The sequence below is a fragment of the Equus caballus genome, chromosome 7 (genome assembly GCF_041296265.1).
Source record: "Equus caballus isolate H_3958 breed thoroughbred chromosome 7, TB-T2T, whole genome shotgun sequence".
NCBI lineage: Eukaryota > Metazoa > Chordata > Mammalia > Perissodactyla > Equidae > Equus > Equus caballus.
The window spans coordinates 52953442-52977281 of NC_091690.1; the positions used below are offsets into that span (position 1 = coordinate 52953442).

The following is a 23840-nucleotide window of genomic DNA, read 5'->3' on the forward strand; positions in this document are numbered from 1 at the left end:
CCTGCTTCCTGCCCTGAAGCTTTTCTCATACCACAGTATGGCACACCTGAGGGCATCTACTCATAAACATGCAACTCAGAAATGTGGAGACATTACTCCCTCTAGCATCACCCTTGGCCAATAGAAGACACGAGCTGATGTCTTTTCATCTACCTTGTGGAAAGTTCTGAGACACATTTCATAATGCACCTCAGAAGGGTTTGGTGGCATCGAACACGAGTCACCCATAGAGGGATCAAAATGAAAATGATTCATTTCAATGTCTTTCCTTCCTTCTCTGACTCCCATTGTTCTGTACTCCTACTCCTTGGGATCAAACCTCTCCCCTAAAAACCATTTGCACACAGCCTTTGTGTTGAGGGCCTGTGTTCAAGAAATGCATCATAAGATGGGACAAGGGCGGTAAAATAATGCTTTGGCTCATGAAATAGTAATAAAATTGTTAATGTTAATGAAATAATGCTAAACTATTTGCAGTTGTATTAACATGCTTTGTCACTGTTATAATATCTCATTGTCCTCATATTTGCTGTTTCTGATTTTAGAGTTGACTCAGCAATTCCAATGATAAGAATTCACCATTCAGGTACATCCATATTCATGCAAAATGTTCTATGTCCAAGGTTATTCACTGCAGCATTGTAGTTATAGTAAAGTATTGGGAAGAACCTACCTGTGAGTCACTAGGGACCTACTTAGATAAATGAGGGAACACTAGGACAATGTAATACTGTGCAGACAAAGAAACGCAAGGTGCGTGGTTAATACACACACACACACACACACACACACACAATACTCCAGCTAATATACAAATATACAGTGTACAATATCAATACAGAAAAATCAATGTGTTTCTATAGACAACAATGAACAATCTTAAAAGGAAAGTTTAAAAACTCCATTTACAATTACATCAAAAAGAATAAAATACCTAAGGAGACAGTTAACCAAGGAGGTGAAAGACCCATATACTGAAACCTAGAAAGCTTTGCTGGAACCAATTACAGAGGACCTAAATAAAACAATGATGAAATATCACTACACGCCAATCAGAAAGAAAGCATTGGAGGCTGGCCCCATGGCCAAGTGGTTAAGTTCACACACTCTGCTTTGGCAGCCCAGGGTTCACCAGTTGGAACCCTGAGTGCAGACTTACACATTGCTCATCAAGCCATGCTATGGCAGGATCCCACATAGAAGAATTAGAATGACTTACAACTAGGATATACAACTATGTACTGGGTACTTGGGGAGGAAAAAAAAAGAGGAAGATTGGCAACAGATGTTAGCTCTGGGTCAATCTTCCTTAAAAAAAAAAAAAGCACCACAAACAACACAAAACAAAAAAAGAACTCTGTAATGGGAGACCTGGAAGGTCATCATCGCTTAAAAAAAGAAAGAAAGAAAGAAAGTATTGTATGATTTCATTTACGTGAAATGTCTAGAAAACGAAAATGCAAATCTCTAGAGACAGAAAGCAGATTCTTGGCAGCTTAGATGTTAAGGTAGTAGGAAAATGAGGGTATGACAGCCAAAGGGTACTTTTGGAGAGATGCAAATGTTCTAAAATTGTGATGGTTGCACCATTCTGTGAACCTACTAGGAAATATTAAATGGCATAGTTTTAAATAGGTAAACTCCATAGTATGCAACTTATATCTCAATGTAACTATTGCAGAAAATAAACAGAACAGAAAATCATGATAGTGGCTACGTTCTTAGTAGCATAAAAAATTTAATGTCTCTGAAGCACCTAGAGCATAAGATGCAACAAGATTTAGCTACCATGATATGCTTACTTCTAAATGTTAAAACAATATAAAACTATTGCAATCTAAAGAGTATGATATGGGCATAAGTAAATATTACTGGCATGGAAGAGTCTAGAAATTGATACAGGTATATATGGCAATTTACTGTTTAATAAAGGTGGAATTTCAAATCAGTAGGTCAAGGACAGTTTATCAATAAATGATACTACAACTAGTCATTTTTTCTGGAGGAAAAACAAATTGGATCCACTACCCTACACCGCATGCCAAAATACATTCTTTGAGGATTACAGACTAAAATGTCATTAGAAATAAATTTCAGAAGAAAATTAGGAAATCTGAATGTAATCTAGAGTTTGAAGAGAATTTTTAAGGCAAGGCAGGAAATCCAGAAATTATTTTTTAAAAAAGACTCTTGGCTACATAAAAATTATTTTTAAAGCAACAGATGAAACATTCACGTAGGAAAATAGTTATCAATTCAATAGGTGCATGAAACACAATTAATAAACCACACGAACAATTCTTGGTAAAATGTGCTAGTAAATCAGGATTTTAAAAGACCTCTACTAACTCCACAAGGGCCACCTACTGACAACCACAGCAAACGTAATCACCAGAGAAACTTGAGAACCATTCCTGAATGAGGAATGCCTCCTATCAGTGCTATTTCACATCTTAGTATGGGAGGCCCTGGACCATATGGTAAGATTGGAAAACTAAAAAAACAGAAATACATATTTGAAGAAATAAAGTTACAGAAAAATGTCATTACATTGAAAACGCAAAGGAATCAATGATTAGAGTTTAGCATAGCGTCCCACGTAAATAAAAAGAAAGAAGGGGAAGTAAAGGTTAAATACGGGATTGACCGAATGGAGGAGACAGACTGTCACGGATCGGCAGGCATATCACTATGGGAGAATCATGGTAAGGGCTCTAGAAAGGTGAGGGCAGGCGGGCAGAGAAGCTTTTCATAAGCACCCGGCGTCCTGAGTCCCCATGCCCAGCCTCTGCCTTCGGACATCTAAACCCCGCGCTGGGTTTCATCTCGCCCCAACCCCTGCCCCCGGGTATCGGCTCCGCCCTCCGACAGGAGCCCCGCCCTCATGCCGCCTTCCATCCTCAGCTGCGTCCGCGGGGCCTGTTTCCGCCCCCAGCCCCGCGCGGAGCGACCCCAGGGCCCATCGGCACCCACGCGGGTAGAACTACAACTGCTCTGCCGGAAATGGACGGACGTGATTGGCAGCCCGAGCCTTGGAGGCCCGCCCCTTACGGCCTGCGGCAGGAAGCGGAAGTGGCGTCACCGTTTCGCGCCGTTCTTTTGTCCCGGGATTCCGCGCTTCGTGGAGCGGTCAGGACGGTCCTCTTGCGGTGGCCCCGTCCTCGGTGAGGCCCGTGGAGGAAGGGCCCTGGGCGCACGGAGGGCGTTAAAGGACAGGTGCGGCCCGGGACCCGAGGGGCTCCGTAGAGAGGCCGGGCCTCCGCTCGTCCGCCCGGCCGCTGGGCGCCGCTCTGAGCCGGGGCGGGAAGGGCGCCACGTGGGGCTTTGGCGTCCCCTGCGCTGCCCTAGTCAGAGCCTCCGAGTCACCTTCGAGACTTTTCCCCGGAAGGGGGAGAAGCAGCTCCGCTGTGCGAGTTCCGTTGCTCAGGCCCCGCGCCCTCCGGTTCTCAGGACCTGCGACCCCGCCGTGTGCCTGTGAGTCCGGGGGAAAGTGGGTCAGGGGCCTCTGCTGCTTTTCCTGTGCTGTGAGAATTTGGCCTTGTCCGGGCGCGTTCTTTGTTTTGAACATTACTTGAAGGTAAGATAGTTTCTTGGGTGTCAGGGGTGAGCATATTTGTGTATATGATTATAAGCGGATGTTGACCACAAGTCTTGCATCTAAAGAAAAGCCAGCATACTCAGCTTTGTCGTCATCTGAACTTCCTAGGGCCCTCCATCCCCACAGCCTTAAACAGGGGCCTCCAGAAGATATAGATGGAGATTTTGTGACACCAGTTCTAGAATAATTCGGTTTACCATTAACAGGATATGTGGACTGTGTGTTTTCCCCACATTTTTCTTTTGTAAAATCTTAAACCTACAGAAAATTTGAACATCCAGTACGACGAGTGTTTCTTATAGTGGATTCATCCATTTTTAGCATTTTGCATGCTTGTCCTCGCCACAGATAAATGCATTTGAAGGTCACTATTTGAGAGTAAGTTGAAAATAAATTGCAGACATACTTGACCTTTAAATACTGGGTAATCCATCTCCCAAAGATAAGATAATTTTCCAATCGGTTTTTTCGTTTTTTGTTATTGTTGAATTGTGTGAGTTGCTTATATATCTTGGAAATTAACCGCTTGTCAGATATATGATTTGCAGGTGTTTTCTCCTAGTTGATGGATTGTCTTTTCATTTTGTTTATGGTTTCCTTTGCTTGCAGAAGCTTTGTAATCTAATATAGTCCCATTTGTTTCTTTTTTCTTTTTTCCCTTGCCTGAGTCTATGGTGTTGGGAAAAGATGGTGCTAAGACTGATGTCAAAGAGTGTACTGCCTTTATTTTCTTCTAGGAGTTTTATGGTTTCAGTCTTAACATTCAAGTCGTTAATCCGTTTTGAGTTTATTTTTGTGTGTGGTGGAAGATAATGGTCTACTTTCATTCTTTTGCATGTGGCTGTCCACTTTTCCCAACACTGTTTATTGAAGAGACTTTCCTTTGTCCATTTGTGTGTTTTTGGCTCCTTTGTTAAGATTAGCTGTCCATAGATGTGTGGTTTTATTTCTGGGCTTTCAGTTCTGTTCCATTGATCAGTGTGTCTGTTTTTGTGCCAGTACCATGCTGTTTTGAGTACTATAGCTTTGTAGTATTTTGAATTTGGGAATTGTTATGCCTCCATCTTTGTTCTTTTTTTCTCAGGATTACTTTGGCTATTCAAGATCTTTTGTTGCTCAATATAAATTTTAGGATTCTCTGTTCTATTTCTTTGAAGGATGTCATTGGGTTCTGATTGAGATTACATTGAATCTTTAGATTACATAAGGTAATATGGACATTTTAACTGTGTTTATTTTTCCAATCCATGAGTGTGGAATATCTTTCCATTTCTTTGTCTTTTTCAATTTCTTTCAATAATATCTTATAGTTTTTAGTGTATAGATTTTTCACCACCTTGGTTAAGTTTATTGTAGATATTTTATTCTTTTTGTTGCAATTGTAAACGGGATTGTATTCTTAATTTCTCTTGCTGTTACTCTGTTTTAGTATATAGAAATGCAACTGATTTTTGTTTGTTGATTTTGTATTGGGGAACTGTATTTTATTTAATAGTTTTTTGGTGGATTCTTTAGGGTTTTCTATATATAAAATCATGTCTTGTGTAAATAGTGGCAGTTTTACTTTTTCCTTTCCAGTTGGGATCCCTTTTATTTCTTTTGTTGCCTAATTGTTCTGGCCAAAACTTCCAGTACTTTGTTGAATAGGACTGGCAAGAGTAGGCATCCTTGTCCTGTTCCTGTTCTCAGAGGGATGGCTTTCAGTTTTTCACCGTTAAGTATTATGTTGGCTGTGGGTTTGTCATACATGATGTTTATTATGTTGAGGTGCTTTCCTTTTATGCCCATTTTATTGACAGTTTTTATGATAAATGGATGTTGGAGCTTGTCATATGCTTTCTCTGCATCTATTGAGATGATCATGTGATTTTTTTTTTTTTTTTTTTGAGGAAGATTAGCCCTGAGCTAACTACTGCTAGTCCTCCTCTTTTTGCTGAGGAAGCCTGGCCCTGAGCTAACATCGTGCCCATCTTCCTCTACTTTATATGTAGGACGCCTACCACAGCATGGTGTGCCAAGCAGTGCCATGTCTGCACCCAGGATCTGAACTGGCGAACCCCGGGCAGCCGAGAAGCAGAATGTGCAAACTTAACCGCTGCGCCACCGGGCCGGCAGGATCATGTGATTTTTATTGCTCATTTTGTTACTGTGGTGTATCACATTGATTGATTGTGAATGTTGAACCATCCCTACGTCCATAGTATAAATCCCGCTTGGTTACGGTGTACAATCCTTTTAACACAGTGCTGTATTCAGTTTGCCAATATTTTCTGGAAGGTTTTTGCATCTATGTTCCTAAGTGATATTGGTCTGCAATGTTCCTTCTTTCTGTTGTCCTTATCTGCTTTTGGTATCAGGGTAATGTTGGCCTCATAGAGTGAGTTAGGAAGCTTTCTGTCTTCTTCAATTTTTTGGAATAGTTTGAGAAGGATGAGTGTTACAACTTTTTCAGTGTTTGGTGGAATTCTCCAGAGAATCCATATGGTCCTGGAGTTCTGTTTTTTGGGAGGTTTTTGATTGCTGTTTCTCTCTTTACTTGTGATTGGTCTATTCAGATTCTCTGTTTCTTCTTGATTCAGTTTTGGGAGGTTGTATGGGTCTGAGAATTTATCCATTTCTTCTAGGTTGTCCAGTTTTTTAGCATATAATTTTCATAGTATTGTCTTATAATCCTTTATATGTTTTTGGTATTCATTGTAATTTCTCCTCTTTCGTTTTTCATTTCTTTTGAGTCTTCTCTCTCTTATTCTTAGGATGGCTAAAGATTTGTCAATTTTGTTTATCTTCTCAAAGAGCTAGCTGTTAGTTTCATTTATCCTTTATGCTGTTTTTGTTGTTCTATTTCATTTATTTCTGCTGTAATTTCTGTTATTTTCCTCCTTCTGCTGACTTTGGGCCTTGTTTGCTCTTCATTTTCTAGTTCTATTAGGTGTAGTTCAGGATTACTTACTTGAGATTTTTCGTGTTTGTTGAGGTAGGCTTGTATTGCTATAAATTTCCCTCTTAGTATAGCTTTTGCTGCATGCCATGAGAGTTGATATGTTGTGTTTTCATTTTCATTTTTCTCCAGGTATTTTTTATTTCTCCTTTGATTTCTTCATTGATCCAATGATTGTTCAGTAGCATGTTGTTTGATCTCCTTATATTTGTGACTTTCCCAGCTTTTTTCTTATCGTTGATTTCTAGTTTCCTGGCATTGCAGTTGGAAAAGATGCTTGTTTTGATTTCAATCTTCTTAAATTTATTGAGGCTCCATGTTTCTCGACATATGGTCTATCTTTGAGAATGTTCTGTGTGTGCTTGAGAAGAATATGTATTCTGTTTTGGTGACAGGTTCTCTATATATCTACTAAGTCCATGTAGTCTGGTGTTTCATTTAAGGTCACTGATTCCTTGTTGACTTTCTGTCTGAATGATCTATCCGTTGATGTAAGATGGGTGTTGAGGTCCCCTACTAGTACTGTGTTGCTGTCAGTTTCTCCCTTTGGGTCTGTCAATAGTTACTTTATATACTTTGGTGTTCCTGTTAGGTGCATATGTATTAATAAGTGTTATGTCCTTTTGGTGTAATGGCTGTTTATCATTATATTCTGCTCCTCTTTGTCTCTCACTGTCTTTTTTATCTTGAAATCTGCTTTGTTTCATATAAGTATGGCAACACCTGCTTTCTTTTGGTTGCCGTTTGCTTGTAATATCATCTTCCGTCTCTTCACTCTGAGCCTGTTTGTTTTTAGAGATACGTGTTTCTTGGAGGTAACATATTGTTTGGTCTTGTTTTTTAATCCATCTGGCCTCTCTGGGTCCCTTGAATGGAGAATTCAATCTATTTACATTTAGAGTGATTATTGACATGTGAGTATGAGGGCTTGATTCTGTCATTTTATGTCTTGTTTTCCTGGTGTTCTATATTTCCTTTGTTTCTTTTCCCTTGTATTTCTGACTGCTGTTTCAGTTTGGTGGGCTTTTTTGTGATGGTTTCCTCAGTTTTCTCTTTATTTATGAATTGTGACCATGCTCTGATTTTTTTGTTTTGTGGTCACCATGAGGTTTGTATAAAAGATCTCATAGATGAGATAGTCTATTTGCTGATAGTGTCTTATTTCCATTAGCATGAGCAGGTTCCAGCCCCTTCGTTTTCCCCTTCTCTATTTTTGTTGTCACAAATTATTATTTTTTGTGTTGTGAGTTTGTGACTAAATTAAAGTGTTAATAGTTATTTTTGATGCTTGCGTTCTCTTTCATGTTATAATTGTTTGCTAACCTGTTTTGATAGCTGCAATTTTCTGACTTTGTCTATTTATTTCCTTGCTCACGGCTTTGTAAATGGTTGCCTTTTTGTTATAGGTAGGAGGGCTTCCTTCATTGTTTCTTGTAAGAGAGGCTTAGTGGTGCTGAATTCCCTCAGCTTCTGTTTATCTGGGAAAGTTTGTATTTCTCCATTGTTTCTGAAGGATAGTTTTGCTGGTTGAAGTATTTTTGGCTGAAAGTTTTTGTCTTTCAGTATTTTTTTTTTTTTAAGATTTTATTGTTTTTCCTTTTTCTCCCCAAAGGTCCCTGGTACATAGTTGCTTTTTTTTTCTTTTTAGCTGTGAATCCTTCTAGTTGTGGCATGTGGGACACCACTTCAGCATGGCCTGGTGAGGGGTACCGTGTCCATGCCTGGGATCCAAACCAGCAAAATCCTGGGCCGCCGAAGCGAAGCATGCGAACTTAACCACTCAGCCACGGGGCTGGCCCCTGTCTTTCAGTATTTTGAATATATCATTTCTTTCTCTGCTAGCCTGTAAGGCTTCTACTGAGAAACCCACTGAAAGCCTGGTGGGGATTCCTTTGTAGGTTATTTTCTTCTATGCTGCCCTTAATGTGTTTTCTTTGTCATTAAGTTTTGCCAGTTTTAATATTGTATGCCTTGGAGAAGGTCTGTTTGCATTGATGTAATTAGGAATTCTATTGGCTTCATGTACTTGTATGTCCACTTTCTTCTGCAGTTTTGGGAAGTTTCAGCTATTATTTCTTTGAAGAAGCTCTATACTCCTTTTTCCCACACTTCTCCCCCTGGAATATCTGTAATCCTTATATTGCTTTTCCTAATTGACTCTAATCTATCTTGAAGAACTTCTTCACTTTTTTTTTTAATGTCTTGGTTTTCTCCTCTACCTGAAGCATTTCTATATTTCTGTCCTCTAGTTCGCTAATTCCAATCTCCGTGGCGTCAACTATATTTTTTCATGGAGTCTAGATTATTTTTTATCTCACTGTTGTGTTCTTTATATCTAAAATTTCTGCTTGTTTTTTTTTTAGAGCTTTAATATGGTGAAATATTCCTTCTGCTTGTTAGTTTTATTCCTGAGCTCGCTCAACTGTCTTTTTGAGTTTCCTTTAGCTGAGTTTCTTAATGACAACTATTTTAATTTCTTTGTCATTTAGACTGTAAACTTCTCTGACTTAAGAATTGGTTTCTGGAGACTTGTCATTTTCCTCCTGCTCGTAAGTGTTCCTCTTCGTGGTATTTGATGAGTTGATCCTTTGTCAGCACATTTGTGGTAGTATCAGGTCACAGATTCCCCCTGCCATCACTGGGGGGAGGAGAGCAGGAGCTGTGTTTTCTGATCCCACGCTGTCTGCTGGAAGTTTTGCTGGTAGGGCTGCTCTGTGTTTGCATGGGCTGGCTACAGTTGCTTTACAGTTTGCGCTCATGTGGGTGGGGCCCCTGGGATGGGCAAGCAGGTCATGCATCATAGGCAGGACTTCTCTGCTTGGTGGGCAGGTCACTCTTGTGTGGGTGGGGGGCCCCTGCGCTCGGCAGGTGACTGGTTGAGCTGCTGCACTAGGCTGGAGGGGCACCTATGCGGAGGCTTAGCCACTGCTCAGTGGGTCCCATGGACTGCTGTGGTCAGTGGTTGGAGCACCTTCTGAGCACATGGAGTACCTTTTTGCCTGTGTCTCACTCGGCAAGCAGACTGAGGGGCCACCATCACGCAGTGATTGTGATGGGTCTTGAGAATGAGCATTGCTTCCAAAGCATCTACTCCTAGTGAGATTATCATAGAGTTGTCAAGTGAAAGAGGGATAGTCTCCTCCGAAAGCAAAGGGCAAGCTACTTTCTCCCCTGGTAAGGGAGGCTCAGAATTTCTTAGGGGTTCAAGATTGTGTGTTTCATCTGGGTCCAACTAGGCATTCCTGTTTGAAGTTTTCTCTGTCATTCTTCGATGATCAACATCCTCAATTTCACATTAACAGCCACATGAGGCTGAATTTAGTGATGGTCAAACAATTAAATTTTGAGCTTGATTTTCAGAAGTATCTTCCCCCTGTAACCAAAGGACCTGAGGTTGTTTTGGGGTTTTTTTTTTCTATTTTATTTTTTATTGAGGTTATGGTAGTTTACAACGTTGTGGAATTTCAGTTGTATGTTATTATTTGTCAGTCATATTATAAGTGTACCACTTCACGAACCTTTCTGCCCACCCCCAGTCCCTTTTTCCCATGGTAACCACTAATCTGTTCTCTTTGTCCACGTTTGTTTATCTTCCACGTATGAGTGGAGTCATACAGAGATTGTCTTCTCCATTTGGCTTATTTCGCTTAATGTAATACCTTTAAGGTCCCTCCATGTTGTTGTGAATGGGACGATTTTCTCCTTTTTTATGACTGAGTAGTATTCCATTGTATATATACACCATATCTTCTTTATCCAGTCATCAGTCGATGGGCTTTTAGGTTGCTTCCACGTCTTGGCTATTGTCAGTAATCCTGCAGTGAACATAGGGGTGCATGGGACTTTTGGAATTGCCGATTTCAAGTTCTTTGGATAGATACCCAGTAGTGGGATGGCTGGGTCATATGGTATTTCTATTTTTAATTTTTTGAGGAACCTCCATACTCTTTTCCGTAGTGGCTGCATCAGTTTGCATTCCCACCAGCAGTGTGTGAGAGTTCCTTTTTCTCCGCAACCTCTCCAACATTTATTTAATTTTTGCTTTGGTTATTTTATCCATTCTAACAGTGGAAGGTGCTATCTTAGTGTAGTTTTGATGTGCATTTCCCTGATGATCAGTGATGTTGAGTGTCTTCTCATGTGCCTATTGGCTATCTGTATATCTTCTGTGGAGAAATGGCTGTTCATATCCCTGCCCATTTTTTGATCGGGTTGTTTGATGTTGTTAGTGATGTGAGTTGTTTATCTATTATGGAGGTTAACCTTTTGTCAGATATATGATTTGCGAATATTTTTTCCCAGTTGGTGGGTTATGTTTTTGTTTCGATCCTGTTTTCCCTTGCCTTGTAGAAGTTCTTTAGCCTGATGGAGTCCCATTTGTTTATTCTTTCTATTGTTTCCCTTGTCTGAGAAGACATGGTGTCCGAAAAAATCCTTTTAAGACTGATGTCAAAGAGTGTACTGCCTGTATTTTCTTCCGGAAGTCTTATGGTTTCACGTCTTACCTTGAAGTCTTTGATCCATTTTGAGTGTATTTTTGTGAATGGTGTAAAAGAGTAGGACCTGACCTTTTAAGAGCTGTCATGAAATCTGTCTGGTCACAGACATTGATTTGAGCTCCAAGATAGCAGATCTGAGCTGGCCGTTTTCTGGGCAACTACTCTCAAAAAGAATCCATCCCTCATCACAATCACTATAATCATCAGTATTGCTGTCATTGTTAATTGTAGTGTTTGCTTGTTCTCCCAAGGCACGTCTTTCAGTTGGCACTGTATCACAATCAACCAAAGGTCCTAGCTTGACCATTGTGACTCTGTGAATGTGTTTTCCATTGGCAAGGAGGTGAGCTCTTTGCTGAAGTTTAAAGGCTTGACTAAACCTATCCCCAAGTTTCGTCTTTGCTTCTTTGTCTCTAGGGACCACTGTTCTGTTCGATTCTGTATAAATCTACATGAAATCAAGAGATAGAAATGATACTTTAATTTAAACAGGAGTTTAATATAAAGATGTAAAGAGAATTCTTATGAATAACCTAGAGTTGATTAAGAGTCCCAAAAGAAGGCCGAACTTGTACAGTAGCCCTCTTCTACAGACTTGACTTCACACCTTGTTGGAGATGGCATGGCAGCCCTTTTGATGGTGAAGAAATTTGCAAGATTGCAAGGGCATGAGCTAGTCAACAGTGGGCAAGCAGGAAGCAGCCGTCTGGAATGCAGACAAGCTATGACTGGTGGGTAGATGTGGAGAGTGAATTGAGGTTGCACTGCCTGTGCAAGAACTAGGGCACTAAGTATGCATATAAGGAGGCCGTGGGAATCAACTGGCTGGGGTCCCGATAAGCAGAGGAGAGTGGATGAGTGCTCAGGACAGTGTTCCGCCCACCCTTAACATTCTTAAGGTAATTAAATACATTTCTGAAAACTGAGATGTATATTGCTTTCTGTACAGTTATTTAGCTGTAATGTAGGTACACTTGAAGAGTGGTGTGAGGAATCTGCATTGTCTGTTGACGACCAATCATTGGGTGCCTTCAGTGAGCCAGGCTCTGTGCCACTCCATGTAATGCAATCATTAGCACCCAAAACAACACCTTTCTAAAAGAAAGCTGACCTTAACGTCAGACAACATTGTTCACAGGTGTTACTACAGATACAGAGGTCACTAGGATAAAAGATTCTGTTTCTCCAAAAATATGAAAATTCAATTGTGTACCCACCAATAATATTGTTGCAAATATATTAAGAATTTCGTGACAGAAGTGGAAGAATAGACAAGTCCACAATTCTAGTGGGAGATTTTATTATTTCACTCATATTGTTTTCACTAAGTAATAGAGGAACATCGATTAGGATATGCATTTGAAAGTAATGTGTAAACTGCCTAATATGTAAAATAGTGTATTTAGTAACTTGTAGATGGGAACCAGTAACTAGTAACAGAAAGTGCTTGTCTGGGAGCAATGAGTAAGGAATGGATTGGAAGAGGCAAGGAAGCTCTCTAAGGAGATAAATATGCCCTGTATCTTGTTTAGACAGGTGATCACATGAGTAAATGAAATTGTCAAAACTCTTCCACTAAATACTTAAGGTCTCTGAATTTGATTGTACATTAATTATATCTCAATTACAAAATAGACAGAAAAGTAAAACATTCGATGCAGACATCTCTACTAAACACATTCATAGGCTTTTTAAGTCCAAGGACCCCCAGTTTGAGAACCGTGGTTGTAAGTACAGTTGTACTATGAATCTGGACACATTTTTGTGACTGTGTGTGTTTGTGAGTTTTAGTCTTCTGAACTGTACGAAAAGGTCTGTGGGGTTGTGAGGGTGATACTGGTTCATAGATAATGAACCGTAGAATTTTCAGTGTTTGTCATCATTCAGATACCATTTTGTAGATCAGCATTTGGCCTCTTGGCGTGTGTTTGATTTATTGAAGGTTACTGAGTTTTAACAAAGAGAAGTTAACCTTGAAATACAGAATGTTGAAAGACAAACATGAAGAAAATTTGTGGAAGAAATGAATAAACGTAAAAGTAAATTTGGTGGAAAATGAAAAGACAATGTTGGGGAAAGTATGATGTAGCATTGCCTCTTTTTTAAGGCAAGGGGATAGTGCAGACCTGTTTGATTTAAGTGTTTCCAATCAAGACCTGACGGGGCTTCCCAGTACTCGAATGCCTTCTGACTTCTTTTGTAAAAATTTTGATGTACGTTTTCTAAAGTTTTTGGATAAAATGTGGAAGAACCAGTGATTATTTCCCTTTTTTTCTTTTTTCTTGTCCATAAATCAGAATAATTTATGTGCTTTCCAAGTGTGTGTGTGTGTCAGTCAGAGAGACCATTTATTTTCTCCCTTTCTGGATTGTTTTCCCATGGCAGTTGTGAATTGACATATCAACTGTTATTGTCCACATTCTCCAATATGAATGTAGGATCTTTTTTTTTTTTAAAGATTTTATTTTTCCTTTTTTCTCCCCAAAGCCCCCCAGTACATAGTTGTATATTCTTTGTTGTGGGTGCTTCTAGTTGTGGCATGTGGGACGCTGCCTCAGCGTGGTTTGATGAGCAGTGCCATGTCCGCGCCCAGGATTCGAACCAACGAAACACTGGGCCGCCTGCAGCGGAGCGCGCAAACTTAACCACTCGGCCACGGGGCCAGCCCCTGAATGTAGGATCTTTAATGCCTAAGACGTTTTCTTTATATGTTACTGCTCTCAACTGAGTGCCTAGCCCAGGGACATAACTTGATTATTTACTGAAAGAGTAAAGGAATAAGCCAGTGATAAGAACTTAAAAGGAGGCTCATAGTTTCAAGGTTCTCCAGACGTCCATCAAGGGAAGCTCAAGGGTGTTGACTGAATAAAATATTGAGTTTTTCTTCCTTCATATGCCTGGCAGGAGCCTACACCAGAGCTGTTCAATACAAATATAATGTGTAGATTGTGTATGTGATGAAAATGTTTTCAGTACCAGTGATAAAAATCTAAAAAGTCAGATTATTTCTAAGAATGTATTTTATTTTACCCCGTATACACTAAAGTACTACTAAGTATGTATTCAGTATTTAAAAATTGAGATAGTTGGCATTATTTTCCTCATTCAAAGTGTTCAAAATTCACTGGACATTAGGTTTTTTATCAGATATATTTGATTTGTGTTTAGATTACACAAAATTTGAAGTTGAAAGAGTGGATTCCAGTATCCAAATTGTTCAAAATATAAAAGTGAGCTCCAAGCTTCTAGTGAGACATCAGGTAGATAACGGTCCTCAGTGAATAGCAATTGATCTTACTGGTGCTTGTTGTGAAGCATACGTCTTTAGTAGTTTTCAACTAGGTCATCTGCGTAGAAAGAGCTAAGTTATCACATTGACTGATAATTAATACTTATTGATTAATGATTGATAGGAAGCAGGACTCCAGATAACCCAATCTCCAGAGGGAGGGAGATGGCCCTATTCACTTATATTCATAAGCGACCCTGAAGTAATCTTAGTTCAAGGAAAGGAGTGTTGCAGGCAAATTTCACTAATCAGTCTTGCAGGATGGTGACCTCTGATTTGTCCCATGGTAACTCCTTGGTAATGCGCTTTTTCAGAGGCTGCTTTAAGTTCTCCCTGTATGATATAGAGTCCTTTGGTCTGGGCCTGGGCACTCGTGCTGCGGGTTCATCTAGGAGGAGCTGAAGTGGGCCAGAGAATGCTCTTCTCTGAGTCCGCTTCCTGGTATGTATTCATCAGGTAGAGTTGCTGCATAAGCTGATTCATGAATTCTATTGCTTTGACAAGTAAGACTCAAAATTACTCAGGGCTTCGGGTTCCTTATCTGTAAAATGAAACAATTACTCTTCTTGATGGGCAGTACGGCTCACAATCCCCTTTTGTGGCTTCACGTGAGACAGGACTACTCTTGTCATTTGGTGGCAGTAGGGTGGATTTTCTTGAGTGTGCAAGGCTATTTGGGAATTTCAAGCTGGAAAGGGATGATTTCTAGGCAGATGACTGTGGGAATTAGGGTCACCTGTGTGTCCTCATGGCTTCTTTCTTTTTTCCTAGGTCTTTCTAATGACCTTTCTGCCTTGCTGAGGAAAAGATAGAGCCAGAAAGGATGATGACTGACTGTCTGACAAATTGTTCTCAGGTGAGAACAGGTGTATATTCTACAGCATGAAATACTGCATCCACCAGACAGACACATTTCCTTCTAAGTGGATCTGTCTCCAGAACTTCTTAAAGAAATACAGGCCCTCAAGGATGGAGTTCCTGTTGAATTTCCTCACAAAGTGGTACCTTATAACGGTGATGGCTTACTCTGAATAATCCGAGTATTTGGATTATTACTGCCGAACATTGACTCTGATGAGGGTGGCTGCATAATTTTTATATTATTTGGTGCACTGACAGACGGTAAGGAAGATCAGAGTGTGCATTTCTCCAAAGAATTTATTTATTCATCAGCATTTACAGATATCTACAGTTTTTTCGGGAGTGTTTGCAAGAGGGAAATAAGATGAGAAGAGCTTTTAGTCTAGTTGTGGTGAGATAAGCTCGTGTGTTAGAGAGTCTATTAAAACTGTAACTGGAGGAGATCAACCGTGGGTGAGTGTAGATAGAGAGAAGAGTCCTTAGGAGCATTGCACCCTCGGGGAGATGACGAGAGACCTTGAAACCCTCTGTTGCCATTGGGTCTGCCTTCTTCATTCCCCAGTGAACATTGATGGAGATGTTACTTTACTGAATCCAGCTTGTGTGTGATGGTTTAGGATTCCATGACCTTTGACGATGTGGCTGTGGACTTCACCCAGGAGGAGTGGGCTTTACTGGACCTAACTCAGAGAAACCTATACAGAGATGTGATGCTGGAGAACTACAAGAACCTGACGACACTAGGTAAGGCTGCCATCACTGCTGTAACCTCCTATGGAACAAGTGAACATTGTATACTTGCCATGGTCCAGGATAGGTGATGTCGAATTTGAACACAACGGGAAATAACAGATACATAGTCTATACACTGATGGGTTTTAATTCAGCATCCTTGGTCTAAAATACGGTTTTTAGGGCTAACAGCTTCACCATCACTCTGTTAGAAATGTACATTCTCAGACTCCACTTTGATGTACTGAATGAAACTCTGGCATCGGGGCCCAGTCATCTGTGACATGATTCTGATGGACACTAGAGTGACAACTACTAGTGTGGTGGTTTCTCCACGAGAAAGAAAATCTCTTTTTGGGACAGAAATAACTATCTTTGGGGCACAGAAAGAGGATGTTTACATTTTTATCTGATTGGTAATAATTTTAGTGTAATCAACAGAAAAATAGATCCTGATTTGTGGAAGTATTTGTCATCTTTTACAGGAGGCTTGTCCATTAATATCTCTTTCCTCATGGACAGGCTATCAGTTGTTGAAACCCAGTGTGATCTCCTGGCTGGAACAAGAAGAGTTGAGGACAGCGGAGGGAGGAGTCTTCCAAGGTGAGTGATTGTAAAGATCTTCTCTGGTCAATGAATGTTTCATTATGTTTTGAATTATAAAGAAGAAACTTCTTAAGATGTAGTTTCTCTCAGAAGGCTGAGGTCATTCGTGTCTGATGCTTTACGACGTTTTCAACTTTGTATTCTGTACATTTACTCATAATTTCCTATGATCTCACAAAATGACCTATTCTGTTTTTCCTTTCAAGTTTATTATTTTGATTTATGCTCTTAGTCTAGAGCTTGCTTAGTTTCCTTCCCTGAATAATATTCTCTTTTCCCATCATGTTTAATTACCATAGAATTGTTTTTCCATCAGTTACTCAGTTTTGCCTCCACATCCTTATCATTGTTAAATTGTTGACCTAGTGAAACTGCTCAAATCTGTCATGCTCTTTTCATCATGTTTAAATTGTAAATAATATAAAGGAATCTTAGTTTAATTCCTTTATCCTACCATTTCTTTTTGTAAATTTTATATTTGTTACTCTCTTTTACTTTAGAATCAGAAGTGCATCTTAAAACCAAAGACTTGGCAATTCCTCTGCAGGATATTTTAGGGGAAAAAACATCCAATAGGATAGAAATGGTAAGATGAGTAAGTTTGAACAAAGATATTTCTTATTTCCACATTTACTAAAGATTGGAATTTCATTTGGTAGAAGATCCGCACAAATGAGATATTTGAGATTAGTGGCATTCACCCGAGAGAACAATGTCTAACTTGATCTAACTTGAACCTTATTACTTCACAATTCTCACAAGTTCTCATTCCCACATACATAACTAGGCATTGATTTTTTTAAACAATTCCGTGAAACTGTATAGGAATCTCTTAAGATCATAATAGATCACACATCATTTGACCAGGATTCCGTATTTCAATTTGAAAGAAATCAAGAGGGTAGGAAGTTGTACAAATGTAATGGAAATTGTACAAATCAAATCAGCATTGTCATAATGTTTCTGTTTCGAGATGGGCAAGATGAATTAATGATCTGAGAAATTGTTTAATCCACCTTCATCAACAGGAAAGAAGCCACATTGGATGGGAACTCTGTGAGTGTAAGGAACGTGGAAAAGACTTCAGTGGACAATCGTGTCTTAAGACACACAGGAGAACTCAAAATGGAAGAAACACTTATGAAGATAATCAATGTGGGGGAAGGGCCATCAGCCTTACTCCAGATATTGTATCCTGCAAAACTAGCATGGAACAGAAAGGGTTCAAATGCAGTGACAGTGGGAAAGCCTGTGTTAATCAGTTTTACTTTCAGGCACAACTAGGAAGTCACAATGAAAAAAAACTCTATGAAGGAAAGGAATGTGGAACAGCTTTTATTCACTCCAGAAGACTTGGCACTGAATGCTGGAAAGCCTGCAGTAGCCATTTAGTCTTAACTAGACATAACCAAATTCACACTGGTGAGAAACCCTATGAATGCACCGAATGTGGGAAAGCCTACATTAACAATTCAAGTTTAACTAGACACAAACAAACGCACACTGGAAGGAAACCCTATGAATGCACTGAATGCGGGAAAGCCTTCAGTAGCCCTTCAGCCTTAACTAGCCATAACCGAATGCACACTGGTGAGAAACCCTATAAATGCAACAAATGTGCGAAAGCCTACGTTTACAATTCAAGCTTAACTTTACACAAACGAATGCATACTGTAGGGAAAACCTATGAATGCACTGAATGTGAGAAAGCTTTCTATAGCCGTTCAGTCTTAGTTAGACATAACCGAATTCACACTGGTGAGAAACCCTATGAATGTGACAGATGTGGGAAAGCCTACATTTGCAATTCAAGCTTAACTAAACACAAACGAACGCACATTGGAGAGAAACCCTATGAATGCACTGAATGCGGGAAAACTTTCAATAGCCATTTAATCTTAACTAGCCATAACCAATTTCACACTGGTGAGAAATCCTATGAATGCAACGAATGTGGGAGAGCCTACCTTTATAAGGGAAGTTTAATTAAACACAGACGAATGCACACTGGAGGGAAACCCTACAAATGCACTAAATGCGGGGAACCCTTCAGTAGCCATTCAGCCTTAACTGACCATAGCCGAATTCACTTTGGTGAGAAACCCTATGAATGCAATGAATATGTCAAAGCTTCCAGTGGGCATTCAGGCTTAACTACACATAAATGAATTCACACTGGAGAGAAATCCTGTGAATGTGTGAAATGTGGAGAAGCCTTCAGTGTTTCCTTAAGCATAACTGGGCATGCAAGAGTTCATACTGGAGAGGAAACTTTAAATATGAATATAGGAAATTCTTTACTACTTTCTCATATCTAAGTACACATTTGAGACCTCACACTGGAGAGCAGCCATTTGAGTGTGATAAACATCATAAAGCATATATTTTTTTAACTTTTTATTAAGATTATGATAGTTTACAACCTTGTGAAATTTCAGTTGTACGTTATTGTTAGTCATGTTGAAGGTGCACCACTTCACCCTTTGTGCCCTCCTCCCACCCCCACTTTCCCCTGGTAACCACCAATCAGTTCTCTTTGTCTCTGTTTAACTTACCTATGAGTGGAGTCATACAGAGTTCGTCTCTCTCTGTCTGGCTTATTTCACTTAACATAGTACCTTCAAGGTCCATCCATGTTGTTGTGAATGGGACGATTTTATCTTTTTTTATGGCTGAGTAGTATTCCATTGTGTATATATACACCATATCTTTTTTATCCAGTCATCAGTTGATGGGTAGTTAGGTTGCTTCCACGTCTTGGCTGTTGTAAATAATGCTGCAATGAACATAGGGGTGCATCGGACTTTTGGAATTGCTGACTTCAAGTTCTTTGGATAGATACACAGTAGTGGGATGGCTGGGTCATAAGGTATTTCTATTTTTAACTTTTTGAGGAATCTCCATACTGTTTTCCATAGTGGCTGCACCAGTTTGCATTCCCACCAGCAGTGCATGAGGGTTCCTTTTTCTCCACAACCTCTCCAACATTTGTCACTTTTGTTTTGGTTATTTTTGCCATTCTAACAGGTATAAGGTGATATCTTAGTGTAGTTTTGATTTGCATTTCCCTGATCATCAGTGATGATGAGCATCTTTTCATGTGTCTATTGTCCATCCTTATATCTTCTTTGGAGAAATGTCTGTTCATGTCCCCTGCCCATTTTTTGATTGGGTTGTTTGATTTTTTTGTTGTTGAGAGCTGTGTGAGTTCTTTATATATTATGGAGATTAACCCTTTGTCAGATAAATAACTTGTAAATATTTTTTCCCAACTAGTGGAGTTTTTTTTGTTTCAATCCTGTTGTCTCTTGCCTTGAAGAAGCTCTTTAGTCTGATGAAGTCCCATTTGTTTATTCTTTCTATTGTTTCCCTCGTCTGAGGAGTTATAGTGTCCGAAAAGATCCTTTTGATACTGATGTGAAAGAGTGTACTGCCTGTATTCTCTTTTAGAAGACTTATTGTTTCAGGCCTAATCTTTAGGTCTTTGATCCATTTTGAGTTTATTTTTGTGAATGGTGAAAAAGAATGGTCAATTTTCATTCTTTTACATGTGGCTTTCCAGTTTTCCCAGCACCATTTGTGGAAGATACTTTCTTTTCTCCATTGTGTGCCCTCAGCTCCTTTGTCAAAGATTAGCTGTCCATAGATGTGTGGTTCTATTTCTGGGCTTTCAATTCTATTCCATTGATCTGTGCACCTGTTTTTGTACCAGTACCATGCTGTTTTGATTACTGTAGCTTTGTAGTATGCTTTGAAGTCAGGGATTGTGATGCCTCCAGCTTTGTTCTTCTTTCTCAGGATTGCTTTAGCAATTCGGGGTCTTTTGTTGCCCCATATGAGTTTTAGGATTCTTTGTTCAATTTCTACAATGTCATTGGGATTCTGATTGGGATAGTGTTGAATCTGTAGATTGCTTTAAGTAGTATGGACATTTTAACTATGTTTATTCTTCCAGTCCATGTGCATGGAGTGTCTTTCCATCTCTTTATGTCGTCATCAATTTCTTTCGAGAAAGCCTTCTAGTTTTCGTTGTATATATAAAGCATATTTTTATTCCTCAACATTTTGCTTCCATATGTGAACTTACACTGGAGAGAAACCATATGAATGTAAGCACTGTGGGAAAGACTTCACTGTTTCCTCAGGACTTATTCAACATATAAGAACTGACAGTGGAGGGAAACCCTGTCAATGTAAGGAGTGCAGGAAAGACTTCACTTGGTCCTCAGTGACTAGTAAACATGTATGAACTCAGAATGGAGAGAAGGCCTACGAACATGAGGAACGTGGAGAAGCCTAGAAGGGTCCATGTTTGTTTTGAATATATGAAAGAACTCACTCAATGTGGAAAACAATCAGAATTTGCTACAGCCCAGCATGTAAGAACTCAGACTGTAGCATTTAAATGTAAGAAACGTGTAGAGCTCCAGCACATAGGGTAGCTCTTTAGATTTATTTTGGACAAGTGCCATTCAACTCTAGCTATGTTTAGGAATGATATAGCTTTCATTCCTCTGATAGCAATGCTTGGCTGGTGTAGTTTCTACACCTTCCAGGTTGCAGCCTGGCCAAAAGTGGGACTACCAGATTTAGAGTTACCTGTATTTTCTTGTCATTGTTGACCTGGTCTATAATTGTGAAGATAATGACCACTTGAATCAGTTCCCTACTTATAGAGTCCATCTACAGTGCCTCATGCCAGCCAGGGTGGGGCATATAATGTCTCTGTAAATTGTCTAAAAATTCTTTCGTCCTTCTCACAGCTGATCTTTTTGGATGAAAGGTCAGAATGCAAGTAAGGGAATAGTTTAGAAAAATGAGATTTTGCCTGCTGTTAGGACAGATCCTGGTTTCATACTTCTGTGGGAGAGTAAGCACCTTAGCACCTGAGAAGGACATTTAACCTTAGCCTGTGTAGGAAGAGGCTGAGGACAGAGGTGTGTTTGCAGTGAGGAACCATGAGAGATGAGGTCATCTCTCCCATTGAGATGAACAGCCGGCTTGCTTACTATTTGAAATAAACCAGGTTCCACAATCTCAGCATTACTCTTCTGTAACACAACCCAATGTGCAGACGTCCATGTGGGCCCTTTGTGTCGCCTGTGAGACTTGGAGACAAAGGTAACCAGTACAAACATGCTGATGCTCATGCTGCTGACTATTCCATGAGTATATTAAATCTTTTGTCTCTGACTTAAGGGCCTTGGTTCATCTGCCAATATTCAGTGAAATAGTGGCAAGATTACTAAATACCTTGGAAGAAGGAAATAAACTACAGGTCCAACAGTTTTGGTGATGAAAATGGTATGTTGATAGAAGGCTTTCCAGAAGAGGAGGAATGATGGTGTCCTGGCTGGGTGTGGAGACATAACGGTATTTGCAATCTAGTCATGAAATCTGTTCCCCCAGAGGTTTTCTCAAGATGCCAGTGAGTTGAAGGGAATAAGGATCTTCGCTGTCCTACTTATTAATGAGGCCCGTCAATATTATATCAGCATGGTTTCCCTTAATTTCTTAATCTTACTGTACCCTTAATTCTTAAATGTCTCCTTTTATACATGCTTGGTGTGGAGTTTTGAAATATCTAAGTATTTGAAATACAATTTTTAAAAATCTTTTTTATTGAAATTTGAACATTTAGTCACGTAATTACTAATAAATTGATTTGCATCTAGCATCTAAGTTTTTTCAGTACTTAACTCATTTTTCTTCCATCTCTGCTCTTATTTTTTCTCATGTAAGTGATTTTACTGTTTATGATTGAAAGTTATGTAATCCACTAATTTTATCTTACTTGCTACTCTAAAATCCTTTAACATTTTTCATTTGTCTCTGAATTAACACCCTTTCTCTCCTACAGAGTGTCTTGGGACTTATGAATGCACTAATGCTCATTATTCAACTTGTGAGCAGCACACTAGCAGACCTAGAAATAAGTCTGTAGTCAGAGGAGCCTCTAAACAGGTCCAGGTGCAAGAGGAACAGGTCCCCCTGAGAAGTGGGAGAGCTTCCCCTTCTTGTGAGAGGATGTGTGTGACAGGGACACGTACACCCCTGTGGAGAAGTGCTCCATATCATCAAAAGCTGAACTGAAAGCACTGTCTTATAAGAGTTGGCCACCTCCCACAACTAGAAGGACCTGTACAGGGGGCATTTGGGGAGATAAAGCAGGAAAAAAAAAAAAAAAATGGGTGGGACATTGTACTTGAGATACTCAAAAAAAAAAAAAAAGAATTGGCCACCTCCTTAAGGGGACACACTGGTGGAGATTACGTGATTGCCCTGCTGTGGACAAAACAACAGGTATTATTGTTCTCCAGCTTTGCCTGGATCATACAGGCTTCACATTAACCTTTTCTATCCCAGAAGGCTTTTCTCCACATAGTTTCCCTTAGCTGCAAGTGGTGCTGTCTATTGGCTTTCCCATTGTCATTGTTCTTTTGGGGACGACTGCATCTCTGGCCTTTTCTTCACTCAGCCCAGAATTGCCTTACTATTTCTATCCCTCCTCGACTCTGCCACTTCTCACGTAAATGGGGGCCTGTGGATCCCTGGGGAGAAGGACTCTTTGTTTAAGGAAGGTCGTCACTGAGCTAACACGACATCTGTGCCAGTCTTTGTGTTATTTGTATGTGGGATGCTGCCACGGCATGCATGGCTTGGTGAGCGATGTGTCGGTCCATGCCAGGGATCTGAAACTGTGAATCCCGGGCTGCCAAAGCATGTGAACTTCATCACTACACCACCACGCAGCCCCTGAAAACAGGGTTTTGAAGAGATATTTGTATACCCTTATTTGTAGCAACATTCACAATAGTTAAAATGTAGAAACAAATCAAGTGTCCATCAATGGATGAATGGCTAAGAAAAATGTGACATATACACACAAGGGAATATTATTCAGCCTTGAAGAGGCAGAAAATCCTGCAAAATGCTACAACACGAATGAAGGAGTACATTATGCTAAGTGAAATGAGCAAATCATAGGGAAACAAATACTGTTATGACTCTGCTTATATGAAGTACTTAAAGTAGTTAAAATCACAGATATACAAAGTAGTATAGTGGTTGACAGGAGTTGGGGAGGCAAAAGTGACCTGATGTTTGTTAAGTATAGAGTTTGAGCTTAACAAGATGGAAAGTGTTATGAAGATGGATGGTGGTGATGGTAGCAGAAGAATGTGCATGTACTTAGTGCCACTGAAACGTCCGCCTAAAAGTGGCTAAGATGGCAGATTTTATGAGATTTTACTACAATGAAAACGGAGGGTGCAGAAAGACTGAGAAAGCAAAAACACAGTTATATAGGTATATAAA

The 23840-nt window shown here is 39.8% G+C and overlaps 1 protein-coding gene across 11 annotated transcripts in view; it reads left to right on the forward strand.

Annotated features, from left to right (window-relative positions):
• Positions 1 to 3061: 3061 nt before the first annotated feature.
• The window catches only part of LOC100060160 (zinc finger protein 426), a 40270-nt gene continuing 19491 nt past the window's right edge, over positions 3062 to 23840 (forward strand). For 5 of the 11 annotated variants that reach the window (XM_070274137.1, XM_070274136.1, XM_023645492.2 and 2 more), the window contains exons 1-5: positions 3063 to 3474; positions 15096 to 15180; positions 15803 to 15929; positions 16440 to 16520; positions 17024 to 17109. In XM_070274137.1, the coding sequence (XP_070130238.1) occupies positions 15148 to 15180; positions 15803 to 15929; positions 16440 to 16520; positions 17024 to 17109 (327 nt within the window). In that variant the 5' untranslated portion in view covers positions 3063 to 3474; positions 15096 to 15147. Of the gene's footprint in view, positions 3578 to 15095; positions 15181 to 15802; positions 15930 to 16439; positions 16521 to 17023; positions 17110 to 17551; positions 22201 to 23840 lie in introns of those variants that run through there. The other 6 variants (XM_014741805.3, XM_014741807.3, XM_014741806.3 and 3 more) reach the window with 6 other exon arrangements.